Source organism: Anopheles maculipalpis, chromosome 3RL (genome assembly GCF_943734695.1).
Source record: "Anopheles maculipalpis chromosome 3RL, idAnoMacuDA_375_x, whole genome shotgun sequence".
NCBI classification, from domain to species: domain Eukaryota; kingdom Metazoa; phylum Arthropoda; class Insecta; order Diptera; family Culicidae; genus Anopheles; species Anopheles maculipalpis.
In genome coordinates this window covers 2251511-2274783 of record NC_064872.1, presented here as the reverse complement: position 1 = coordinate 2274783, position 23273 = coordinate 2251511, and the positions used below count along the sequence as shown (strand labels likewise).

The 23273-nt window shown below is 45.5% G+C and overlaps 4 protein-coding genes across 4 annotated transcripts; 2 read left to right on the top strand and 2 right to left on the bottom strand.

Moving 5' to 3' along the window:
- Positions 1 to 2486: 2486 nt before the first annotated feature.
- LOC126565099 (regucalcin-like) lies at positions 2487 to 3668 on the bottom strand. Its single transcript, XM_050222237.1, has 4 exons — positions 3506 to 3668; positions 2985 to 3410; positions 2769 to 2907; positions 2487 to 2694 (listed from the first exon to the last, which is right to left on the bottom strand). Exons 1-4 carry the CDS (start codon positions 3666 to 3668, stop codon positions 2490 to 2492), a joined length of 933 nt encoding a protein of 310 aa, XP_050078194.1. The 3' UTR covers positions 2487 to 2489.
- Positions 3669 to 4465: 797 nt separating this feature from the next.
- LOC126565098 (regucalcin-like) lies at positions 4466 to 5796 on the top strand. Its single transcript, XM_050222236.1, has 4 exons — positions 4466 to 4710; positions 4789 to 5217; positions 5289 to 5427; positions 5592 to 5796. The coding sequence occupies exons 1-4, from the start codon at positions 4548 to 4550 to the stop codon at positions 5794 to 5796; spliced, it is 936 nt and encodes a 311-aa protein (XP_050078193.1). The 5' UTR covers positions 4466 to 4547.
- Positions 5797 to 15829: 10033 nt separating this feature from the next.
- On the top strand, positions 15830 to 18021 carry LOC126564399 (ovochymase-2-like). Its single transcript, XM_050221435.1, has 5 exons — positions 15830 to 16604; positions 16690 to 16974; positions 17049 to 17231; positions 17381 to 17525; positions 17643 to 18021. The coding sequence occupies exons 1-5, from the start codon at positions 15830 to 15832 to the stop codon at positions 18019 to 18021; spliced, it is 1767 nt and encodes a 588-aa protein (XP_050077392.1).
- Positions 18022 to 18660: 639 nt separating this feature from the next.
- On the bottom strand, positions 18661 to 22733 carry LOC126564140 (endothelin-converting enzyme homolog). The gene is made up of 5 exons (XM_050221087.1): positions 22687 to 22733; positions 20994 to 21258; positions 20402 to 20919; positions 19922 to 20340; positions 18661 to 19855 (listed from the first exon to the last, which is right to left on the bottom strand). Exons 1-5 carry the CDS (start codon positions 22696 to 22698, stop codon positions 18700 to 18702), a joined length of 2370 nt encoding a protein of 789 aa, XP_050077044.1. The 5' UTR covers positions 22699 to 22733; the 3' UTR covers positions 18661 to 18699.
- Between the last annotated feature and the right edge of the window lie 540 nt (positions 22734 to 23273).

Here is a 23273-nt window from a genome sequence, read left to right as displayed (position 1 = left end):
AAAGCAATAAAATAAAAACCTTATTAAAATTGCGGTGATTAAGGATTAAACTAAATTTATCTTTTCCGCAAGAACTTTCCTATTTATTTCCTTCCGTCAATATAATCTTGACTATTTTTATTTCTAATTTACCTAAAATCATGCTGAATATCTGCAATAATTCAACATTAGGAGAAAATCAAATCAAACCGATTTTCTTGTATTTAACTTCAAATTATAAACCTTATTTAAATTTTTCTTATTTCTTTATAGCTACTGACTATCATTTTCCTCCATGGTTTTCGTTGGTTCCCATAATTTTTCTTATTAAAAGCTCTCAAAATGTAACCTTTAAATATTTAAGCTGAGTGAAAAATCATCGATCAAAGCCATTGATTTCAATTACTGCCGCATAGCATTATGAATGTATCGTCTATTCATCGTCCACTCCTATCGAATAACTTTTAAGTAATTCTATTGTAAAGCCACTCATAATCAATTCACGTGCCAATGTACATAGAAAGACGAAACCACAGAAAGAAATAACAAGACTCAATAGAAGAAAAAAAGCGATGGAAAACCACACAATACAGCATTCATTCATGTTGGCTTCGTAACAAAGTATATCTACTTGAGATCGCCAGTAGATGTCAAAAAGGAGCCCCGATGCATGGAATAAAGGGCGCACAAAGTGCCCATTCCTGTACACCAACTACGGCTTCTGCTACCACTACTACTACAGCTGCTAACTACATCCAATTCTCTGATCGACTGAAAAGGATAAGAGGAGTGTGCAGAAGAGGGAAAAAAGTCACATAACACTTGCACGCTACACTGAGAAAGTAATGCAACGCTGACAGATTTCCCACTGATTTTACTCTACCGGGATGAGGAGGAAAGAAGGAGAACGCCAAAGTAAGGAAGCTGGCAACTAAAGGTAGCTTTTTTTTTGGGTGGACAAAAAAGTCGCTTGTTACTACAGCAGCAGTGCCCATTAAAGTGAATTGGAATCGGGCGACCTTCGCTCCCGGTGCAGAATGTATCATCCCCAGACTTGCATCCGAGTCTTGGTGAAGATCTGTCAGAAGGAAGGGAAAGTTGATCGGGTGAAACACGGTTCGGAGGGAAAACATTTAGCTCAAGCTAAGCTTATAAGTTTCTTCCGAACCATAAATCAACGGCGAAACTACTCAGCAGCGACCGGACTTAGCGAGTAAAGGTTGGTGCAACTGTGCGAGCGCGGTTCGCAGTAAATCATGCACGCAAAAAGTCAACTGAATGGCAAATATTTGTCCAACGTCGACGGCCGAACAAACCGAAACGGTTGGACATCTCGCCTCGACAAATGACCGCACAGACTTTCCACCGTGTGCATGATTCATAGCGACCGCATGACCGACCTGATCCTGTCCAACCGACGAGTGCGACGAGAAAGGGTCAATTACTTTACGCTTCCGCGTTCGAGTGTATGTGTGTGATTGTGTGTGTGACTTGGGATGATTCCAACGGCCCAGTTTATTTTGCATGATCGTTTTGTTTAAAGGTAAATAGAAGCTTCCAACTGTATGCATATCAAGATAAAAGGGTAACTAAACAACTTTAAACAACTCTAAGCTGCCCCTTTTTTCAACCTGGCCTGAGCCTGGAGTGAGCCTCAAATGGCCAGCGAGTAATTAAATATTCTCTTCCAATTTTCACGGCCTAGACTGCTCTGTCCAATGTCACGCTTCATTAGAAAATCAGCTTAACGGCTGAAACGGCCAAGGAAAGCCCAGTCTTACTGTCCTCGCCGGTAGAAGTTGACAGTCCAGGTTTTTGTCCCCCTCGCCCATCGCTGACTTTGACTCTGACTCCTCATAAATCATCTAAAATATTTCTTATTCATTATCACTGTCTGCAACCCAAATGGTACAAGATCCAGTTTGAAAGCGCGCGCTCGACGTCTCGGAACAGGAAAAAAGGGGTGTTTTGCAAGTTTTCCATTTTCCGCGAGAAAATTATGCTGTTTGCATTTTGGAACGGGAAGGAAGGCGCCCGGGAAGCGTTTGTCACAGGACACAGATCAAACAAAGCAAATCTCTTTACGCTGGCGGGAAGTTGTTTGAATTCTTGAAAGTGCTTTGGCCGTTTGTAGCGCTTCGGGTAAACCGGGTAGGGTAGACTTTACGCAGAAACTAGACTCATAAAGGGGTTTAATTTAAATAAAAATAGCACTATTAAATGACGCACCGGTCGCTTTGTCGACAAATACTTGTTTGGCGGCTTGTTTTACTTTAAGTCCAATTATGTACAACAAAATGAAGAGATTTCGTTTGTTCATGGGCTCAGAAAACAAAATGTTCATTGGAAGTTGTCTTAATGGGAAAAATCATTTTAATATAATTGAGGAGCTCAAGTTCATTTTTAAATTTTTGATCAAAACAAGCAGATGGAAGTAAAAAGCGTTATTAAACATTACAATCAGTTGGTTGGGTCTAACTTTTTAAATGAATTTATACTCTTCTTTAATGTTACTCCTTCAAAATGATCGCATTCATCGCTAGTCCCTTCGCAGCTAGTCCTGTCACTCTGAAAACAGCACCGGCTGGGTCTTGCTGAGGTCCAAAAAAGTTTTTAGCCGCAGTCGTCACGAACAGCTCATCCAATTTCGGTCCACCAAACGCCACTGAGGTAACCTGTTTCGCTGGGATCTTAATTTCTTGAAGGATCTTTTTACTACAATGAAGGTAAACAATATCACCGATTAGATGTAGTTTTAAATAAACCATTGAATGTTGGAAACCACATACTCTGGGGAGATTTTGAGCACTTTGAAACCATTAAAGCATGCCACGTACAGGTTGCCCTCACTATCGATTGTCATGCCATCGCCGAAATAACCTGGATCTTTGCCATCCACTTTGAAGTCGAACCAAATCCTGGCGTTTGCTACCCAAAACAAACCAATCCCATTAAACTTCGCCCATCGCGCATCGAACCTACACCACTCGCACACCATCACTTACTTAAATTGCCGTCCAGATCGATGTCGTACTCCTTGATGTGATTCGCACCTGAATCGACGAAGTAAAACTTGTTCGTCTCCCGATTCCAGGCCAATCCGTTCGAGATGTACATGTTGCGATCCTGCTCGACCAATGTCCCGGTACGGTCACAGTAGCGCCACAACGATCCAGTTGCCTTCTCAAACGGACTGCCGGCCGACTCGTTCAACATCGAACCCACGTAAAGCCTTCCCCAGGGATCAACCTTTCCATCGTTAAACCGATTGTTCACGTGCTCCGGCCCCAGGCTTGCCAGCTCCCGCACGATGGACGCCTTGGGCGACTTTCCGTCCCAACGTATCACCAGCAACCGTAGCGTGTCACCGATGACGAAACAATCCGACTTATCCGTCAGCGGGACGATAAACGTTGCGAATCGGATGCCATCTGTCCACGCCAGAAAATGAGAACCACACGAATGTCATAAAAGAGCTTCCGGAATGGGAATGCCTCCCACGAGGTCATCCCGTTTGCTCACTCACCAATCGAAGCACTGTACACTCTACCCTCCCGATAGTCGAACCGGTAGATCAACGCATCCCATAGACTCACGTAGTACAGACTCTGCCGGTCCAAGTCCCAATGAGGACCTTCGCCCAACACCGTGTAGGGCGGTATCGTTTCCACACGATAGCTTTCGGCCATTTCGGTTTCGCAACTGTTCGCTCGAAGCTCGGCCGGGACGGTATTTTATAGAACGAAGCATTTGGCCCAGCCCGCCCGAGACACGTTATGCGACCAACAATCCGATAAGGTCCCTCGGTTCGCTTATTTGTTTGTTATTTGATAAGTCTATTAGCATTCGACGCGTTATTAGCATGGCTCGGGGCGCCCGATATTGATTAGCTATCAGATGGCAAACTGGCTGTGAGAGTATTTGTGTGTGTGTGTGTGCGTGTGTGGGTACAAGTATGACATCTGAAAGTGCCGTAAAGCTTACAACAAGTGTTCGAGCGGTGCGTAGTGCAGTTTGAAGTTCGTGGAAATTTAAATTTCCTATTTCGGAATGCAAATACAAACCGTTCGATTATTCATAGTCGTATCGATAGGGGAAAATGATTGAAGCAATCAGTTTATGGTGTTTACAGAATCAATATGAAAGTCATGCAATCATAATTGGTTTCTCTTTAGTTCCAGGCTTTCGTGTTTAGGGGAAAAACTTGAATATTGTAATCCTCGACAGAGAACTTTACGTAAAAGTACTCGATAACAATAAATGGTGTAGAATAATAAGCCGCAAACAACTCTGATTTTAACTCCACTTAAGGTATAATTAGCCTAGATTCAGATAAGATTATCCAGTGTACCTTCTCAATCGATTATACAACATTGGCTCTGCTTTATCTAAGATTTCAATTTTCGTCACCAATCGCCTATCGGCTATATTTATGATTAAAATGCTATTTTACGCTATCTCTCCCTGCTCAGCTTCTCTATCGCCGATAAGCTATCAATTGAACCTAAAAGCTACTGTTGATATGTTAGCCCCAAACTTTACCATTACTCAATTCACCGCTCTCAACAATGGCAGACGTAAAGGTTGAAGTTTTGCCAGGCCCGTTCCTTCAGCTCGGCGAAGCCCCACACTGGGACGTGGAATCACAGAGCCTGTACTACGTTTGCATACTCAGCAGCACATTGCATCGGTACGATTGGAGGGCAAACCAAACCTACACTGCAAAGCTCGGTAAGATTACTTCCTCCACAAATTCTTTGTCTAAAGATTCCTAACATTCTCACGCCCTTTCCTACTGCATCCGTCCAGAGGGTAGCACGTATGCCTCATTCGTCATTCCGGTGAGTGGACGCAAAGGAGAATTTGTGGTGGGCAGTGGAACACGATTGTTGCTGGTGGCATGGGATGGGTTGGCCACGACAGCCACGATCACTAAAGTGCTCACTGACCTGGGCGAAGAGGAAGCCGATCACCGGTTCAACGATGGTAAAGCGGATGGACAGGGTCGGCTGTACGCGGGCACCATGCTGGCCGAGGACTCGCGGAACTATTTCGAGATGGACGACGGTAAGTTTTACCGCTTCGATGCCGGCCGCGGGCAAATGGTGCCGCTCAAGAGCAAGGTACACATCTCGAACGGGTTGACCTGGAGTGCGCGGCAGCCCGACAAGCTCTACTACATCGATTCGTTTGCGTTCGACATCAAAGCGTACACGGTGGACGCGGAAGGCAATCTGGGTGAGTGGGAGAGACCCCTTGACGCTGTGTGTTCGTCTTATCAACTCCCCCTGCCCTCGTGATGTTTCTAGGTGGGGAGACGGTGCTGATAAAGCTGAAGGATGACGAGGCAGCGACGGAATTCATTGCGGACGGGATGACGAGCGATGCCGAGGGCAACCTGTACGTTGCCGTGTTTGCTGGTTCGAAAATCATCAAGATAAATCCGGAGTAAGTGTATGAGTTTAAAGTACTTTAGCGCCGCTTCTTTGACGTGTTTATGGCGTGGCGTTATGTTGTAGATTCGTCTAATCTTGCCATTGGGAATGCTTCAAGACAATCAATAAGCATCTAGTGTTGCAAAAATGTTACTAATTAATTTTTCTTTCCTTCAGATCAGCCAAAATAGTTCAGGAGATAGCGTTACCGGTCGCTCAGGTAACATCTGTCGCGTTCGGTGGCCCTAATCTAGATGTCTTGTTCGCTACGACGGCCTCCAAAGAGATTTCCATCCCACAAGAACCACCAGCTGGAGCCGTACTGAAGATAACCGGCTTAGGAGCACGTGGCCTTCCAATGAACGAAGTGCAACTTCCGTAAACCGTCCTCCACCACATCTGCTACTCCCGCGGGACAATTAATCCGATCCATAAAACTCTTCGTTCTTCAGTTCTCTCTCTGGGTGCCAGCCTCTCTCCAGTCACCCAGTTTTGGGTGAGTGTGAAATCGGTCCCCGTCAGCTGGGCGGTAGTAATCATTTCAATTTCCACTCGATAAGCGCCACAACACGCATTGGCCCCCGAAACAAAAAAAAAACAGTGTCCCAGCTTGTGTGGACCAGTCTAGCCGGACGTACACACATACTCACACCAGTCTACGTATGCTGTAGGACACGGTATGATTTGATCACAATAACAATAAGTGCACCAATTTCGACTAAATGTTGTATAAATAAAGGATTTACATACACCCCGAAGATCATCAACCGAAACGGTACAATTTCTTGTCATGATTTTTGGAGAAACGAAGCGAGAGAGAAAGAGCCAACCAGCCTAGAATGGGGGGGGGGGGGGGGGGACTCTTAAGCTATCGAGGCGTCCCAACGTTAGACAATGTGGCGCCGGCCACACACATTGGAAAGATTTTTATAATGTCTTTCCAGCCAGCCGTCCACCACGGCCGTCCTGGTTGCTCGGTCAGCAACAGCAATGCCCAGCAAGAAGCCTTCTTTCGACTTGCCTCGAACACCGGCCAGCTAGCGTACGGGGCGGGTTTTGTTTTAAATGCAGATAAATTTATGTTTTATAAATGCAGATGCGAAACGGTCGGGGTTCCCAGTTTCACAACGAGCACGAGATGATTGTATTTGGAGGCCTGGATAAAAAAGGCAAAGGACCCGAACGGAGTTGAAACTTCTCCGAAGGGCTTTGCGCTGGAACCGCACTCGTCAAACCGATTATCGTAAGGGAGACACTCAAGCACACGTCGATGGATGGTTAGGATATCCTTCCAACCTACATAAACGAATGCTCATTACCGGCTGTCCTTAAGCTGATGCTGATGTCCCTTTATTCTTTACGCCAATCAAATGAGCCCACCTAACTTAACGAATGTCCCGACTTCCAACAAAACCACACAACTCCAGCTACACCCAAAGAAACTTCTGAAAGGACGTGTCCGTGACCACAATCCTGGACATGGATTGTCCTATCCTCCATAAGTCCTCGAGCACTTTATCTCGTGAACAATCAGACAATCACACTTGTACGTGTAGGTCGTGTGTTTCCCACCTGTGAACCTACCACACTCTGGAGCTAAAGTGAGAACACTGCGAGGGTGGAGAAAATAATTAGAACCTTCTGTTTTCTCGCCATTCTCCCCATTTCTGGAACACACACACACACGCAAGCCGACGACATGCGGCTTGCGTCGTCGGCGGAAGAGAAAAAAGGATTAGGTGAGATTACATTAAATTTAATCTTATTAGCCAAACAGATAGCATGATAACACACGTAATCGTAATTGTTAACGATGCCGCGGAGCTCGGTGGCCTCGTGAACTCGAAGCTGGAGTACGTTGGCGTGTGGTTTGTTTGAGGTTGAGCGCCTTTTTTTGTGTGTGGAGCTCTCCGAAGTTGGTCCCGAAGTATTACTTTTTTGAGGTTATGTGTCTTTTCAACGCTTAAATCATACAAATCGACTGTTAGAAATCTATTTAATGGCTGTTTTTTATGTGGACTAATTAAACTTCTTTTATTAAAAATCACCTGAACGAATATTAAAACAAAATACATAAAATTTCGTTTGTTTTAGAAAACAATTTATCAGTTACAAAGAACAAATTAAAACATTGAAATGTTATAAAGGAAATCATCTCTCAAGGCCACTAGAATGATGAAATGCGAAAAATATTTACGGTTCTCCCTTTACACGCGCACGTACTTCCTGCTCCTTCCCGCATCCGTACGAAAACTCTCCTCCACCAAGCAATTTGGCAATAAACGGCACAAACTTTATGATCTGCCAAAGTGCTCCAAACAATGGCGCTAACATTGTAACCAAGGTTCGTGTGCAAGCAAACATCAACTTGGATCTTGCCGAGCTTCCGGCCAAGATCATTATCAAAGGGTGGGGGGGGGGGGGGGGGGTTGGTGGTGCATAAAAAGGGTGAAAGAAAGGACGCTTTAAGATTTTATTGTCACTTTTTTGTCTCTTTTCCGTTTGCTGCTTTAGAACGGGTTGCGTGGCACGTGTTTTCTGGTGTGGCAAGTGGTTTGTTCAACTGTTTGAACAGAGTTGCAACGCTGCAGAGAAGTAACTTTCCAGAAGTTCCCCCAACCAACCGGCCAAACCATTGCCACGCACACACTTTATCTTATTTCTGTGTGTACTAGTAACATATTTTTGAGAAAGTTACAGAGCATAGAAGTGGGTAACATATCATGCCGGGTATTCACAATTCATTGCTTCAAACGGTTTTTTCTTACTTCGAACGGTTCTGAATTCAATCAACATATGCCTGACCTTAACATATGATGGTTGGAAGAAATATGTCCGACACAAAATAATTTGTTAGCTTGAACTTGCCCTCTGCATATGTTGGCAGAAGTTTAACAAATTCCACAAAATGAGCACATTTATTTGAAGAATTTTCATGTGAAACGATTGATAACGAAATAACATTTTAATTATTCAAATGAAGGCTTGTTTCGGTACTTTACACTTACACCGGCGTCCAACGTCCAACAAGCTCTTAGAAGTGATGCAAAATTCAGAAGAATATTCATAAAACACGATAGACGAGGAAACATTTTCATACTTTAAATTGAAGCATGTTATTATATTCTTAAGAAAAATGTTTTTAAATCATTTTCTTTTATTTTCCCCCCTATTGGTTCTCTCGAATGTAATAGAAGAAAAATTTAAAGAATGAGAAAATATTAAAATTTTACGAATGATTGTCCTGCAAAGTGCTTTTCTCAAATATTTTTTCACACTTCTCCTTCATATTAGCCTAGTTTTGGTGTCTTTTCAAACCGCTTTTTCCTTCAGAAACTGCTAGAAAAGGCAAACAAATCCCACGCACCTTCTTTTCTTAAAGGAAACACAATAATTTTCCTTCTTCTCGAACGACCGTTAAAGCTCTCTAGCTCTGTTTTCCTATTCGAAAAAAGGGCAATAAAAACAAAACCAACAACACCAGTCTACTTTACACAAGCCAAAAATGCGTAACGACTTTATCCTCTAATGTTGGTCGAATCCTTCCGATAGTCGACTCAACCGTCAGCTCGCCTATCCAATTTTCATCTCAATCCTTTCCCCCCGTTACGCACGATTGCCTGATTCCTGATGCTGCTGAATGATCGCCATGATGATGCTCATGATGATTTGTCTATAGGAGCAGCAGTTTTATTTCCGCTCGCCCTAAGTGGCTCAAATATGCTGCTCTTTGCATATTTTCGCTTGCCGCCCTCCATTTGGCTGCATACAAACAAGCGCAGCCTACAACAACAACCACCGTCCTTCGTGCCGACCGGAACCAAAAAAAAAGAGCCTAAAGAAAAGCACATCCACCTCTAGCACAGCGTGATGAAGGTTTTCATTTCAACGTCTCAATCCCACGCACCAAAACACCATAAGCGTTCGCGACCACCCGCCACAATGCCTCAGTTTCCCTCTCACCAGAAGATTGATCGAAGGAAAATTTCAATTTTCGGTCCGATATTAAAAATAATGACAAGCATTTATTCTTCCCGCGGGAAACCAGACGGTTCGAACCGTTTTTTTTTTTCATCTCTCCGTTTCGGCTTTTTATTTTTTTCCACTCGCCTGTTTTGCGTGAGTGGGTGGGTTTAAAGGGCAAAAGGCTCACGAAGGGCACGACGAGCGAAAGGCGAGACAGAAGGAAATAGAGACCGAGAGTTAGAAAGAAACTTACGCGGCCACCACGATGACCCACGGATACGGAAAAGCGCATTCGACACAGGGAGGGAGGGCGTAAAAATGGAAATTCATCCTCGAGAGGTAAATGAAAAACACATTTTCTTCGCTTAGCGTTGTTGGCCAAAGCGGTACGATGATGCGAACGATGATAGCTCCGACTTCAGTACTAATATTGAACATTCAGGGATGATAATTTTGCTGAGTTCTAGTCGAAATGAATGCCGAAATAAAATGAATGAGGCACGACGCTTTCATCTCCAACAAGGACACGTGGTATAGAATATGGGTTTGTGGTTGTGTGTGGCACTTATCGTGAGAAAATAGAGGCCAGCTTACGCATACTAAAGGCTTTCATTGCACTGCGAATATTAATCTTTCTCATGCTCTGTTCAGTTCTGAGAAAAGTTATGTTTGCGCCTTAAGGTATGCAATGTTACAGAAAGCTTACTAAGCCCTTTTCAGAGAGTTGTACCGTGTTTCCAGGGTCATAAAACAAGAATTAGAGTGGAAATACAAACCAACATCTTACTATTTAAATTATTTGGACAGTATTTTCCTTCACAGCTGTTCGTGTTTTGAAACGACAATTTGAAATAATTACTTTCCTTCTATCACTGCAATTCCTTTCCACCTGATATTAAACGATATCAGTGTAACAGCATCGGGCAGTAAAAATAGATTGTTTAATTTACACAACAACAACACGTCTCACCTGCCCGGCACGGCCTCAATGAATTGGCTTGCCGTTCTGTTGGCCGGTCGGTCACTCAGTCAGTCGGTCGCTTACCCCGGTCGTACGGTGTCGAGTGGTGACAAAAATGGATAAGCCAGATCAATCTGGCTTCCAGCCACAAGCTTCCCAACCTTCCCAACGCACACGTGCGTTTCAAAGTCACAAACAGAAACGGCGATTTGTTTTGACGTTCGCCTCTCGACCGCAAACCAATGCCAACCTTCCCAAACCGTGTTTGTCATAATGCGGCAGGGCAGGCGAAGGCAAAAGCGGCCCGTCCAGCGGTCCAGGGGATGAAAATCAAAAACATCTCTTCCACCCATCTCCCCAGGGCAGTTGTGCCAGTGGAAAATGGTTTCCTGACGCATCGCCTGACGGCATCGAGGGAAAAACCGCACGATAAACCCCGAACGTCATGAAGCATCGTTTAATGGATTGAATGTGGTTTGGGCGTCCGTTCGTTCGTGTTCCGTTTCGTGCCTTGCACTCCCTCGTATTTGGTTGAGGATGCCGTCTATGCACTAGGAAACGCAAAAAATAACAATCAGTTTTATCCATTCGCTCGTTCGATTCGATACATCCTCTATGCGTCCTGGACGTCCGAACGTTCGAAGCACCCGTTCCGGAAGCGGATTCGTTGTGCCAGAAATCGGACCAATTATGGGGCAACCATGGTGCAGGAAATATCCGGCCTCTACCGGTACGAGTAGCGAGTTCTGCTGGGTTAATCAAGAGGCCGGAAGCGAATCGAGCGATCCACCGTCAGCAAATGGGCCACGGGCTAGAGGTCTGTTCGATAATTCCTACCGAACAAATCTCCACCCATCTCCACAAATGGTTGGTTTTAGTGTTGTGTTGTCGTGTGATCCAGGTGAGAACAGGATGCGGGAGGGAGAGAGCTTTAGGGCTTCTAAGCCTTCTCACCGATGGGCTCAATTGTTGTCGACTAAAATGTGGTAATTTTCATGAAACTTAGTTCTCCTCGATTCGTTATTTGCATATTTAAATAAATAGAAGCAGGAAATTGCACACTGTGTCTGAAATGAGTCAGAAATGCGGAAACGAAACGAATTCGTCGTTTATGGTTTAGTTAGTGTGTGGAAAATTTCTTGCAATAATGAACCGAATATCATAGAGTTTGGACTGTAAATCGTATTAAACTTTACTTAAAGTTGATATTTTCTCTCGAAAATCTGAGCTTATTGTGATGGTAGTGCACCAGGAACTGGTCCTTGTCCACCTCATGTTCCGGCTTCTTTTCAAACTAGCAATTAAATGTATCCGCAAGTCTCGAGAATCTAAAAGCATTCTCGTTCAAATAGTAATAATATATTTTAAACAAAATGTCTCTAAATTTCCTCATCATAATTTCGGCATCCGCTTTCTAATCCTTCACCAACATCGAAACAGAATGCTGAGAAAATTATAGCTTTATTATGCTTTGACTCACATCGCACACGAGATTGATTGATTTCGCTTGAATGCCCCCAAGCTTACACCGATGAGACCAAACAGCGATTCAAAATTTCGGGCTTCTTTCTCCTTCTTTTACTCCTTGCACTCTTGCGCCCTTTTACCCAGCTGCCGAAAGGTCTTGTTGAAATGAGGGCACAAGTCCACTACACTCCAGATGAACTCTGCGTGTCCCCAGAGATCTATTTCTTGACGTGACATATTTATGACCATTATTAAAATTCCCGTCAAACCTGTCGTTCGAACTGCACGAACAACGCGATCGCCTACCAAAGAGAATATGGTGTGGCAAGGCACATAAAGGAAGCTACTAAATTGGTTGTAATTCTTCGACGAAAAACATCCCATCCCTTCCCAATCCATCCTGACCGATGCAACAGGCAACAATGCAATGCAAACAGCACCAGCAAAAGATGCAACGCAGAACGGAAAGCCAAGGGAATACAACTACATTAGTGCATGGTACCCTCATGGCCACGGCAAAGCATCGGAAGCCAACCAACTCGTTCCGAGTGCAATTTATGATGTCGGCACGATATTATGCTAATAGACTCATTAAAGCATGCCACGGAAATTAACATGATAAAAAACAGTAAACAAAACTTTCCGCGGCCCACTCTATCAGGATCAGGGTGCAAAAAAGGCATCTGTGGTGATTCTCCACCTGCACTGTGGGTTTGTTTAGAGTAGGTGAGTTATAAAAATGGAGGTTTTGTTTTTTTTTAAGCTGAAGTTAGTTTGCCGCTGAATTGTTGAAACTGTGACTAAACAGAAGTGAGTATCATAGGATGTTTCCTCATTTCTTATCTATAATAAATTTTTATACGAATTAAATGAAATTATCAATCGCTTATCCAGCTAGCTAAGCGAATAATTAGTTCTGAAAATCACCAAATTTTCTAATTTTTTAGCATAATCCTCGTCCATTGTGCAGTATTGTACCACGACGTCAAAACGGAATCATTCTTCTACGCAAGCGATCGCTCATTGTCGGCATGTAATCGATCAGATGATGAATTTCCTCCACCCGATTCACGTCGATGCGCGTACACTTCTCGCTGCAGGCAGTGCATAGAATGCACCACACCAGACAAAAAACCTGGCGCTATAATTCATGCTTCCTACTATCTTCCCTCCGCAATCGCTCACGATCACTTTCGCGGGCATCCGAGCACTAGAGAGGTGCCGAAAATCGATTGTACCTTAAACAGAGCGTAAAACCTGTTGTCTGGTCGCTTATCTTCACGCTGTTGCTGCATTATCGAGTTTTTGCTTGTGCCGAGTTTTGCTCGGTAAACGAAAACCGCCGCCGATTTCCTCCGCCAAACCTCGAAGCAATTCATCAACTTCGGCTACCAATTTTCGATGCTAATGGGAAAGTAATAAAGCGAAATGCTTCTTCCCTTTTCCTATGGGGGCAGGACGCCTTGGTATCGCGGCGACGCTCGAACAGAGATATGATTTTCGATAAAATTTACACCACAACAATACCGCCCTTTTCTTTCCGGGCTGCCACAATGGGGATCGTTAACACACCGTCCGACGCTCTGTGGCAAATGGGTGGCGATAGAAGGACTAGAAGCGATTCTTCCCCATGTATCGAAAGCAAACATTAAACCAGCCGGTCGGACAACATTGTAGAAGCAGGCTGGAGGATATACTTGGGCTTTTGTTCTTCGTTTCGTGTTGGAAATTAAGAGAGGAACATTAAAACGGCACTTGGGGCGATTTTTCAAAATTATTGTCAACCGACGCTGTGGTAGGTAAAGATGCTTTTTTTTTCATTGGTTGTTGGTGTAGGTTTTTGTTTGGGCGAACATATGAATTGCGGTCGTAAAAACCGACCAAACAGAGCTTGATTTAAGAGACTCTCTTTAAAAGAATAAGAAATAAGAATTCTAATTTAATAACCATTGACTTATAATTTCCGAACAAATACTGTTTACATACAGGGCGATATTTTTTTAATTATTTAAAGCTTTTTCAAGGATTTCATATCATTTTAGGAAATTTCTAAGTACATTAAGAGAGACAATAAAAAAGGGATTTATTATAATCTATAAAACCTTATTTCTGCTAGGTCAGTGAGTCTGTTAGTGAAAACTTTCAACCCGAAAAATCCTCCCGAAAACTTAAGCACCTAAAGATATGCAAAATAAATTACGAAAGGCAAAAATAAGGACGAGTTTGCAACGAGAGATCAAGGTTGAAGCTTCTGCAAGATTGTTTTTCATTTTAAGAGTCAATAAGGAAGCCACCGAATACTCCGAAGTTCTCTTCTAGCTGTGGTGTTGAATGCCTAAAAAGAACTTTCAATTTTAGTTCCTTGTCTGTTTTCTGGCTAGGTGTATTCATTGCTCAAAAAAATCTTTCAATCGATACTCAAGAACACAAAAACTCTAAACAGCTTCTTATCTATTCTAATTAAACAACACAAAACGTCATTGGACAGCTCTTCATCAAATCTATCTGCAACTTCCAACGTTACTGTACAAACATCGTGCATACGAAATGGTGATGTGGTATGATGCAAGCATCCTCCCCCGAATGTCCTTCTGCATCCACCTCTTTATCCATCGCATCCGTTCCAAAATAGCCCGTGTTAAGCCAACCGTTGGACAACGAGAGATAACAACTGTGAAAATAAATCGAATCGAAGGCAACTATTGATTGCAAACTGTTCGTTAGTTAAATTCGAAATTGATAGATAATCCCTGCGAACCGATCTATCTGCTCCCCAACCGATTCCAACGCTGAAAGCGAACCCCAACACACAGAACCACGTATCATGAGGATGGTTTTTTGGTGCACTCTTCCTAAAGGAATGGGAATGCTTTTTTTTCCAAAACCCATGCCGGACGTGCCTGCCGCATTTCAATGATGTGTATGTATGTTGGTGTGTTTTTTGAGCAACCGAGGGACAAACGTTGCTCTTGCACCGAGGGTTTTGGCAACCGACAAACCATAACATATTCGTTACCTTCGTCAGCCTAATGAAGAGGAAAGCTTCAACGATAGCTCAGACCAGCTCTCTTACCAGCTCCGTTGTGCAAAAATCCTGGAATTTCCAATGGTGGGGGGTCCTCATCGATACCTACGTAAGGTACGTCAAGAGCTGCCAATCTGCCCGGTGAAAAATAACGGCAAATACATCTAGAGCAGAGCTCCGACCGACCGGGAAACATCAGAATGCACGGCGTAACCCAGAAGCGATAACAGTACGGGAGTGTGCAGGAGTAGAAAGCGGCGCCAACAGCAACTAAAAACACACACACACACACGTACCCAGGGCCGTACATTCCATTCCACCCACCAACGGGCAACAAATTGTTGCACGTTCCATTACACGTTTCCAGATTCCCGGGCATTCCACAACTGCTCAGGGAAAAATTCTTCTTCCCCATCGGCTCCGTGTTCAACAATCACTGCCTGTAGGGTGCAGCATTTGCTGGACTGTTTGTAGCAGTCCTTTTCCGCATGCCACATACCCAGGCCCATCAGGTCATCAGGTGGTTTTATCAGAAAAACGTGAGAAAATTACCGAACCATAGCCCGCACCGTTCGTTCGTTCCTAACGCACCCTGACAGCCCAGGGAGCACCGAGAATCCGGTAAACAAATTTATTTCCATCCCTTCGTGGTGAACGTAGAGAGACAGTGTGGGTGTTGGGTTGGGTTGGGGATGGTAAAATCAGAAGTCAAGAATGTTCAAGAATTTCAGCGTCAAATACTCTGTTGGCGAGCGTACGTTGGGGAAACGATCCGGTTGATTTTCCGTAATAGGTCCATAATAGCTTCGGGATGCAAATCGAAAGGATCGTTGGATAGAAGAGGTGGATGCTACTGGATTGTATGTAGCACTGTGGTGAATATGAGATAAATTTGAATTACTTTGCTGTAATGTGTAATGTGCTTACACATTATACTTTTATAATGTTATAACTGAGCTACTTTACTGTTATCCCCCACTAGCTTCCAGTGCGTGTATGCGTGCATTTCGCACGATCGCATCTCGACTGATAAGCCGCTTCCTAGTCATGTGGCAAACATTCACCTCAGCTGTCAGTCAAACCATGTCCGTCGGGCGTATGGTCGGTGCGTTCTCTCTCGTACTACTATCGCTTACCCAACACTGGCAAATCGATGCAATCGCATCCAAAGCCATCTGCGGCCAGCGTCCCATTGCCACCCCGGGCACCATCACCTACGCCAACGCCCAGAGCTGGCCCGGTCAGTTTCCGTGGCATGTGGCACTGTACCGTACGGAGCAACACCTCTCGATTTCGTACGCTTGCGGTGGGTTTCTCGTGGGCGAACGGACCGTAATTACCGCGGCCCATTGCGTCACGGCTCCCAGCGGTTATCAGATGGTAGCGGATGAGCTGATCGCCCGCTTGGGACTGTACGATCTGCTTACACTCGGTCGCCATTCCCAGGAGCATCGTGTGGGCAAGGTTCGCCGACACGGTAACTTTACGCTTGGCTCACCTCGGCATGACCTTGCCCTGCTGACGCTGAGGACTGTTGTTGAGTTTGGAGACTTTGTTCAGCCGATCTGCTTGCCGGTGGAAGCGAATGCACTGGACGGGGTGGAGTTTGGTATCGTGTCCGGCTGGGGTTTGACAGAGATGGATATCCCGGCAAGGACACTGCGGTCGACGGTGATGCCAGTGGTTAGCTTTATTCGGTGTCTTGCAAGTGATGCCACGCTTTTTGGACCCATACTGTACGAGGGGATGTTTTGTGCTGGGTGGGAAAATGGTAAGTCAAGAACACGAGTGTTGCTGAATGAATTTCACTGTTCAAGACGTACACCTTTATATGAAAAAATCCATAAAATCCACAGGAACCAATGTCTGCAACGGGGACAGTGGCGGTGCATTCGTTGCCAACCTTAACGGCAGTTGGACAGCGCTCGGAGTAGTGTCCTTCACAGGAATGCGAGAGGACACTAACGGACCCCAGCAGCCGTTTCGATGCAATACTGAAAGTTTATCCGGATTCATTAGCATTCCCAAATACCTTGGATGGATTGCTTCTGTGGCAAGTTTGGAAGAAAGCGAGCCATCCAGACACACGATTACGGACTCCAACACTCCAACGACCGCTTCAGAAAGAATTAGTGAACAAAGTAGGGCCTCACTATTGCAAACTCATTCTCCACAAGCCGCTTAATTGAATCCTGTTTGCCTGTACCGCCTGCAGTGTGTCAATCGTATCGGGAGAGTTGCACAGGAAACGAGGACTTCTCATATCTAACGTCAGTGGTTCGACCAGTCCACATTGGAGGAACTTCCGGTCGGTACGCTCGGTTGGTGATTGATTGCTTCGCCGTTCTGATAAGTGACCGCTTTCTACTGGCACCGGCCAGCTGCTATGGGAGCACAGGTAAGAATGAATTCCTTACGTGGACACAAGCGGACCTATTCCTCTTCCCCTTATTGCTCCCCATATCCCCGCTGAACCACAACATAATAAATCGACCAATTTCGTATAAATCACAACCGGTGGAACTTCGAAAAAATTTCCAGCCCTAGCCCAGCAATTCATTCTGCTCGAGGTGGCCGGCCAGGCCGTAGACTACCGCATAAAGACGTTCCATCAACACCCGAATTTTGTCAACAACGGCCCAACGCAGGACCAAAGCAATCTCGCGCTAATCGAACTGGAACGAAAGGTGTCGTAAGTATTCAGCGCAAAAGCCCCCAAAGCCTCCCTCGCCCTTAAATCGTCAATCGTTCGGAATTGATTTGTTTTCCATTGTGTGGCTGGAAAATTGAAACGATATTTCTCCCATAGCTTGTCCACCTGTCAGTTTGTGTGCCTTTGGACCGGTGGGGTGGCAAGTGAACCGACCATACCCGACAACATCTTTCTCCACTCGGCCGTGAATGTTTCGGCCGGTGACAAATCGATCGAGTCTTCGGAGGTGACATCTCGGGGGAACCGATGCTACGATGAGTTGCTAGCGCCCAGGGTGATGCAGCAGCAGCAGCAGCAGCAGCAGGGTCTGGATGGCAGCAGGGACGATCGATTGGTGGGCATTGTTCTCGAGCGGACCTGTACGAAAATACGCTTCATCAAGGTAGCTCCGTTTCTTGGCTGGATCGAGCGGATTGTGTGGCAGGGACACAGCGGACACACAAGAGGCACGCAAGTACACAACACATCCGATTGAACAGTTCAGTACAATCTAGGATAAGTTTTATTTCATGCTGATGACTTCCCGCTCAATACGGCACTGTCGTCTGTTTCTTTTCCAACGATTCTTTGAAGAATGGTTGACCTCCTTCTTACTCATTTTGTTTTTAAGATACAATCACAATAATGAACGTTTCGCGCACTATGAACGTGTTATTAACTCTAAGTGTGTTTGATTTTTTTTCAATACAAGAATCGAGGAAATACTTAAACGAAAACCCTCTGCCTCCCCTCTAACACCCATCATCTTGCCGAAAAAATCACGGCCAAATAGCGTATTTAGTAGAAAAAGTATGTGTTTTCTTATAATAAAATAGATGTCCTTCTGCTGACTCCGTCTGACTCTTCTGGCTTACTTACTTTTTGGTTGCTGACTGTCTTTGTCTTAGAATACTTAATCGCAAATGCTAGATAGATTGTTCGCCTGTCGAGGCGACACCGTATTAGTGACTGTGCGTAGACGTACTGCATGTGTCCCTTTTCTTCTAATTTGGCATCGATTACTTCCTGGAAAGGAACATATGTCTCTCTGGAATAATTAAAAAAACCAGAACCTAAAAAATAGATCGACTACAGAGAACGCATAAACGCATTTTGTACCACCACATGCTATGTAAGTAACACACTCTCCCTCTCTCTCGCTCCGGGAAACACCCTACCAGACAACACATTTATCCAATGGATTCATCCCGGTACCTAGTGGACAGTGGAACGTGTCGGAAAATTCTTTCAGATTCGACAACGGTCCTATCACGCGATACTTTGGCGGCGAGTGCGAATCCTTCTCAATCTGCAGCGTGGTCGTCTCGTCCGTTACCGCCGAACACCAAACCTGCGCAAACGAGACAAAGAACAGCTGCCGATGCGTCATATTAACACCCGGCAATGGTAACGTATCCGTGTCCGTGTAGCTGTTCTTCTCGTTGTTAATATACGCATGGAATGCCGCCTTTAGGCCACCGTTGTCCGCAATATTCTCACCCATTGTCTGCTTGCCATTGATGCTCTTGCCATTGATCCGGTAGGCACTGTACTGCTGATTGAAGCATTCGGTCTGATTCTTGAACCGCTCGATCGTCTGGTTGTTCCACCATTGATGCAGATTACCATACTTGTCATACTCTCGGCCCTGATCATCGAATGCGTGTGTTAGCTCGTGCCCCATCACAACACCCATCGCGCCGTAGTTCAAACTCTTGGAGTTCTTTATGTCGAAGAAGGGATTCTGAAGAATTCCGGCCGGAAATACGATCTGGTTCTTGGTAGGCGTGTAGTACGCGTTCACCGTTGGAGGTGTCATGCCCCATTTCGTCTTGTTGACCGGTTGGTCCAATTTCTCTAGGTTCTTTTTCAAGCTGTAGATGTTGTAGTTGATGTTGTTGTCGAAATAGGTCTTCGGATCAATCGTCAAATCCTGATACTTCTTATCCAACTCTTCCGGATAGAGGATGTAATCCGGGAAACCAATCATATCACTAATCGCATCCGCCTTCTCCACCGCCAGTCGTCGTGTCTCTGCATCCATCCAGGCAAGGTTTTTAAAATTCTCCTTGAACGCATCCCGTACCTGATTGATCATGTCTTCTGCCTGGGGTTTGGAATCACCGTGAAACACATCCCGTACAAACATGGCACCAACGGCGAACCCGAGCACGTTGCTTGTATCCGAGACACAGTATCGCCAGAGTTCCTCACCACCATCCGAACCCATCAGTGCCTTCCGGAGGCCTTTATACGCATCCCGGAACGCCTTAGACAGGCAGGCGGTTAGTGTCCGTACCGTTTGCCACACCAGATAGTTATTCAGGATGCTGAAATTGCAAGGAAGCAAACTGTCAAATATCTATCAAGAATTCACGCCACTATAAACCACTTACATTTTCTTTTCGTCCTTCGAGGTGTACTCCTTCATCAAGATGTTCAACTTCTCGAGGTACTCCGGAGCATACACGACAACTCGCTCCTTCTCGGTAATCTTGCGACGAACCAACCGGAACGCTTCCTCGAAATGCTCCTGCCAGTTAATGAATGGGGCCTTCTCCTGCAACATCGCTAGTGTCATCGGATGGTAGAGCGTTTCCTCGTCACGACGCATATCTTGGGGCGTTGTGATGTTAGCAAGACGCGTCTCAAACTCAATCACCTCGAGCATCTGACGTCGAGCGTCTGTTTCGTCTGCACCGAGCAACACGGACACCTTTGTCATGTATTCCAGATAGGCCGTCAGAATCTTCGCGTTTGCCGTTTTGTTCAGATAGTTGTCTCTGGATGGGAGTGTGAGTCCTCCTTGATCGATCTGCAAAAACAAATTGGCCCATCAATGAAGCATAAATGGTGTCTCTACTACTCGATCCTACCTGTATTATATGCTTGCTAGAGTTGCGATCATCCTCACCGACCGCCCATCCAAATAATCCACCCATATTATACCGTATTTGAAGCGTCTGAAGCGTCTTCTGCAGTGACCACTTCTGCACATCAAAACCACTCGCGTTCGCCGTCACATTCCAGCCACCAATTTGGCGCAGCAACTTCTGCAACGGTTCCGCACCCAGCTTCTCCATCGTTTCATCCTCATCCAGACACGACTGGTAGTACAGTTTGGCCTTCTTTTCTGCCTTCGATTTAAACTCCGACATTGGACGCTCGAGTGCATTCTTCAGCACGAGCTGATTCTGTTGCTCCAGCTTCCCAAACAGACCCCACATCGATTTACCCTCCGGGATGGGATTGTTGCGGATCCACTGATTGCACGAAAAGGCGTAGAAATCATCGCACGGATCGACGCTCCAGTCGATCGAGTGCAGTATCTCGCTAGCCGCAAAGATGCAGTGCTGATTGAGGCAGGGCAGCTGTTCATCCACTCCGAAAGGGTCTGCCGATAAGAAAACGGGTGTAAGCGTTACAAGCAATACTAAGAAATACAGTTCTCGTTCCGTCTAATCTTACCCGAACCTACGTGAGGACGCACGTGCAGAATCCGCGTACTATCGTTCGCGAGTAAACTGCTCAGCACCACGATCAGTATGATCGAGAACGCAAGCAGCAACAGCAAGACCTTCTCCAGCTTACTCCGAGCGTTCCACAGCGATGTTCCTCTAGCGGCATGATAGCGAATATGCATCGTAGGGCTGCGTGTCGTCTCGTTGATCTGTATCGATCCAATACTGCTGCTATCCTCATCCGCAAACTGCGCCTGCTTATATCTCGTCATCTGTCAAAAAGGCGTTCCACAGCGTATTACTTTCCGAGCTCCAAAACCCGCACGATCGATTGATTTGTTTGTTTCGACGCAGTTCGTTAACGATCGCTCGCAACTACACGCTCGCCCCACCGGCGGATGAGATCAAAAATGTGCGAAATTCCCGCGACCACCCCTACGAGTTTCAACCCCCTCGTTCGGTCTTCTTCCTCGTCTAATCAAACTGACACGAATTGGCGCAACAAGCTGCTGCTTCTCATCGCACTCGCGATCAACTTCTAACTGTTTGCGCATGGTTTGCGGTCCCTACGAAGAAGTGTTCGACCCGCTCACGAGAGAGCAAGTGTGTGTGTGTGTGGAGGCGATCTTGGTAAACAATCACCTCACAATCAGCTCTCCGACTCCTACATTCAACAATCGTTGCCGCGCTCTGTTGCGTTTTGTGTGCGATTACGCTTGCGCACACGACCGCACGAGCGCATTACAACTGCCCGCCAATTTGTCTTCGCTAATAAAGACCGCCCTGGGGAGTTCACAAGGGGCTAGATAGCAATCCGCTCCGCTCATTCATAAAACTACCCCCAATGTCCCCAAAATAGAAAAAAAAAATTCTACCGTCGGGTACTATTGGCATATTGTCTAGGCCGATTCAAAGGTGTTCCCTATGGCTGGGTAAATGGTAGTTGTAGCTGTATGCTGCACATAGTTTTAGTCCCCGCCACTAACTGGGATTCCACTTCGACGAAGGGTTTTGCGGTTTTTTTCGGTACGGAGGGTGGTTGCTAGGTCTCGTTAAACCGCTTCTTTTACGATACACGTGTTGGGGAAGATTGTGCGCCCGTCGCCTCCATGCATCCATGCTAAATAATTAAGCAGAGGGGGGCAATGTTTCGATGTGGAACAAAATTTATGTCGAGAGGAATCACGCGTACCAGTGAGACGAGAGTTCAAGTGCGCAGTTTGGGATGGGTTAGCAAACCCTTCTAAAGCTGAGGGATATTGAATAATTTGTTACTTAGCGACAGGACTTCAAACGCTAGACTACAGTAATGTTTGCAAATGTGTCTAACTGTGCTACTTCAAATTATCGTAGAATTTCAAGTCAACTAAGCCCTTGACAATAACAATGGGCTCCGGAAAAAAACAATAAACTACATCCAAAGTGATGTAAATGACAATGTAACTCGGCGCTGGCTCACTGATTGGAGGAACGTGCAGTAATGCACAATGCACAACCTGTTAACCATATTGAACGAGACGCTAAACCCCACTCTCTTCCTTCCGGGCCTCCCTTCCGGACACATCCCGGATTCACCCTCATTGACTCAACTCACTCTCGTTATCGTTCTTTACAGCATACTCCACCGAGCATGTACGGAGTTGGTTATCATTTAGCTCACATTCCCCATTAAAACTTCGTGCTCCACACAGTTAACTCACCTGAACCGACATGTTGGAATGGTGCTGATTTCACACACTGATAGTACCGTGGTTTGGTTGTCGCAGCAAAAACAGATACTCTTATCTCTGCACCACAAATCTCTGCCCGTTTTTACGCCTCTGCAAACGGTGCGTGTGGTCCACTGGAACAGTTTTCCGTTATCACGGTTCACGACTGTGAAAAAAACAACCGAGCCCCCAAGACAAGCCAACACCAGCTGGCTACCATATTGTAAGGGCCATTGCACTTGGAACACCTCTTTGGCGTTACGGAGGAACTGAATACTGTTTTTGTTTTTGCGCCCCCGCCGTTACACGCACACACAAGCACACTTTTCGCACTATCGATCGAATGGTGGTAGCTGGCCGTAGATGGCCCAACCAACTTGGAAGACGCTCTCGGTCGTTTATTAACGCATCGTTCAAAGCATACACGGCTCCGTCTGCTGGCGCTGGCAGTACGTTGGAACGACACACGGACAGACAACCATCGCAATATCCATCTAAACTAACCCCACTTACTTGTACGCTAACCTGCAAATCCTATCCAATAAGCCGTCGTATCAATCAAAAACTCCACACAAAAC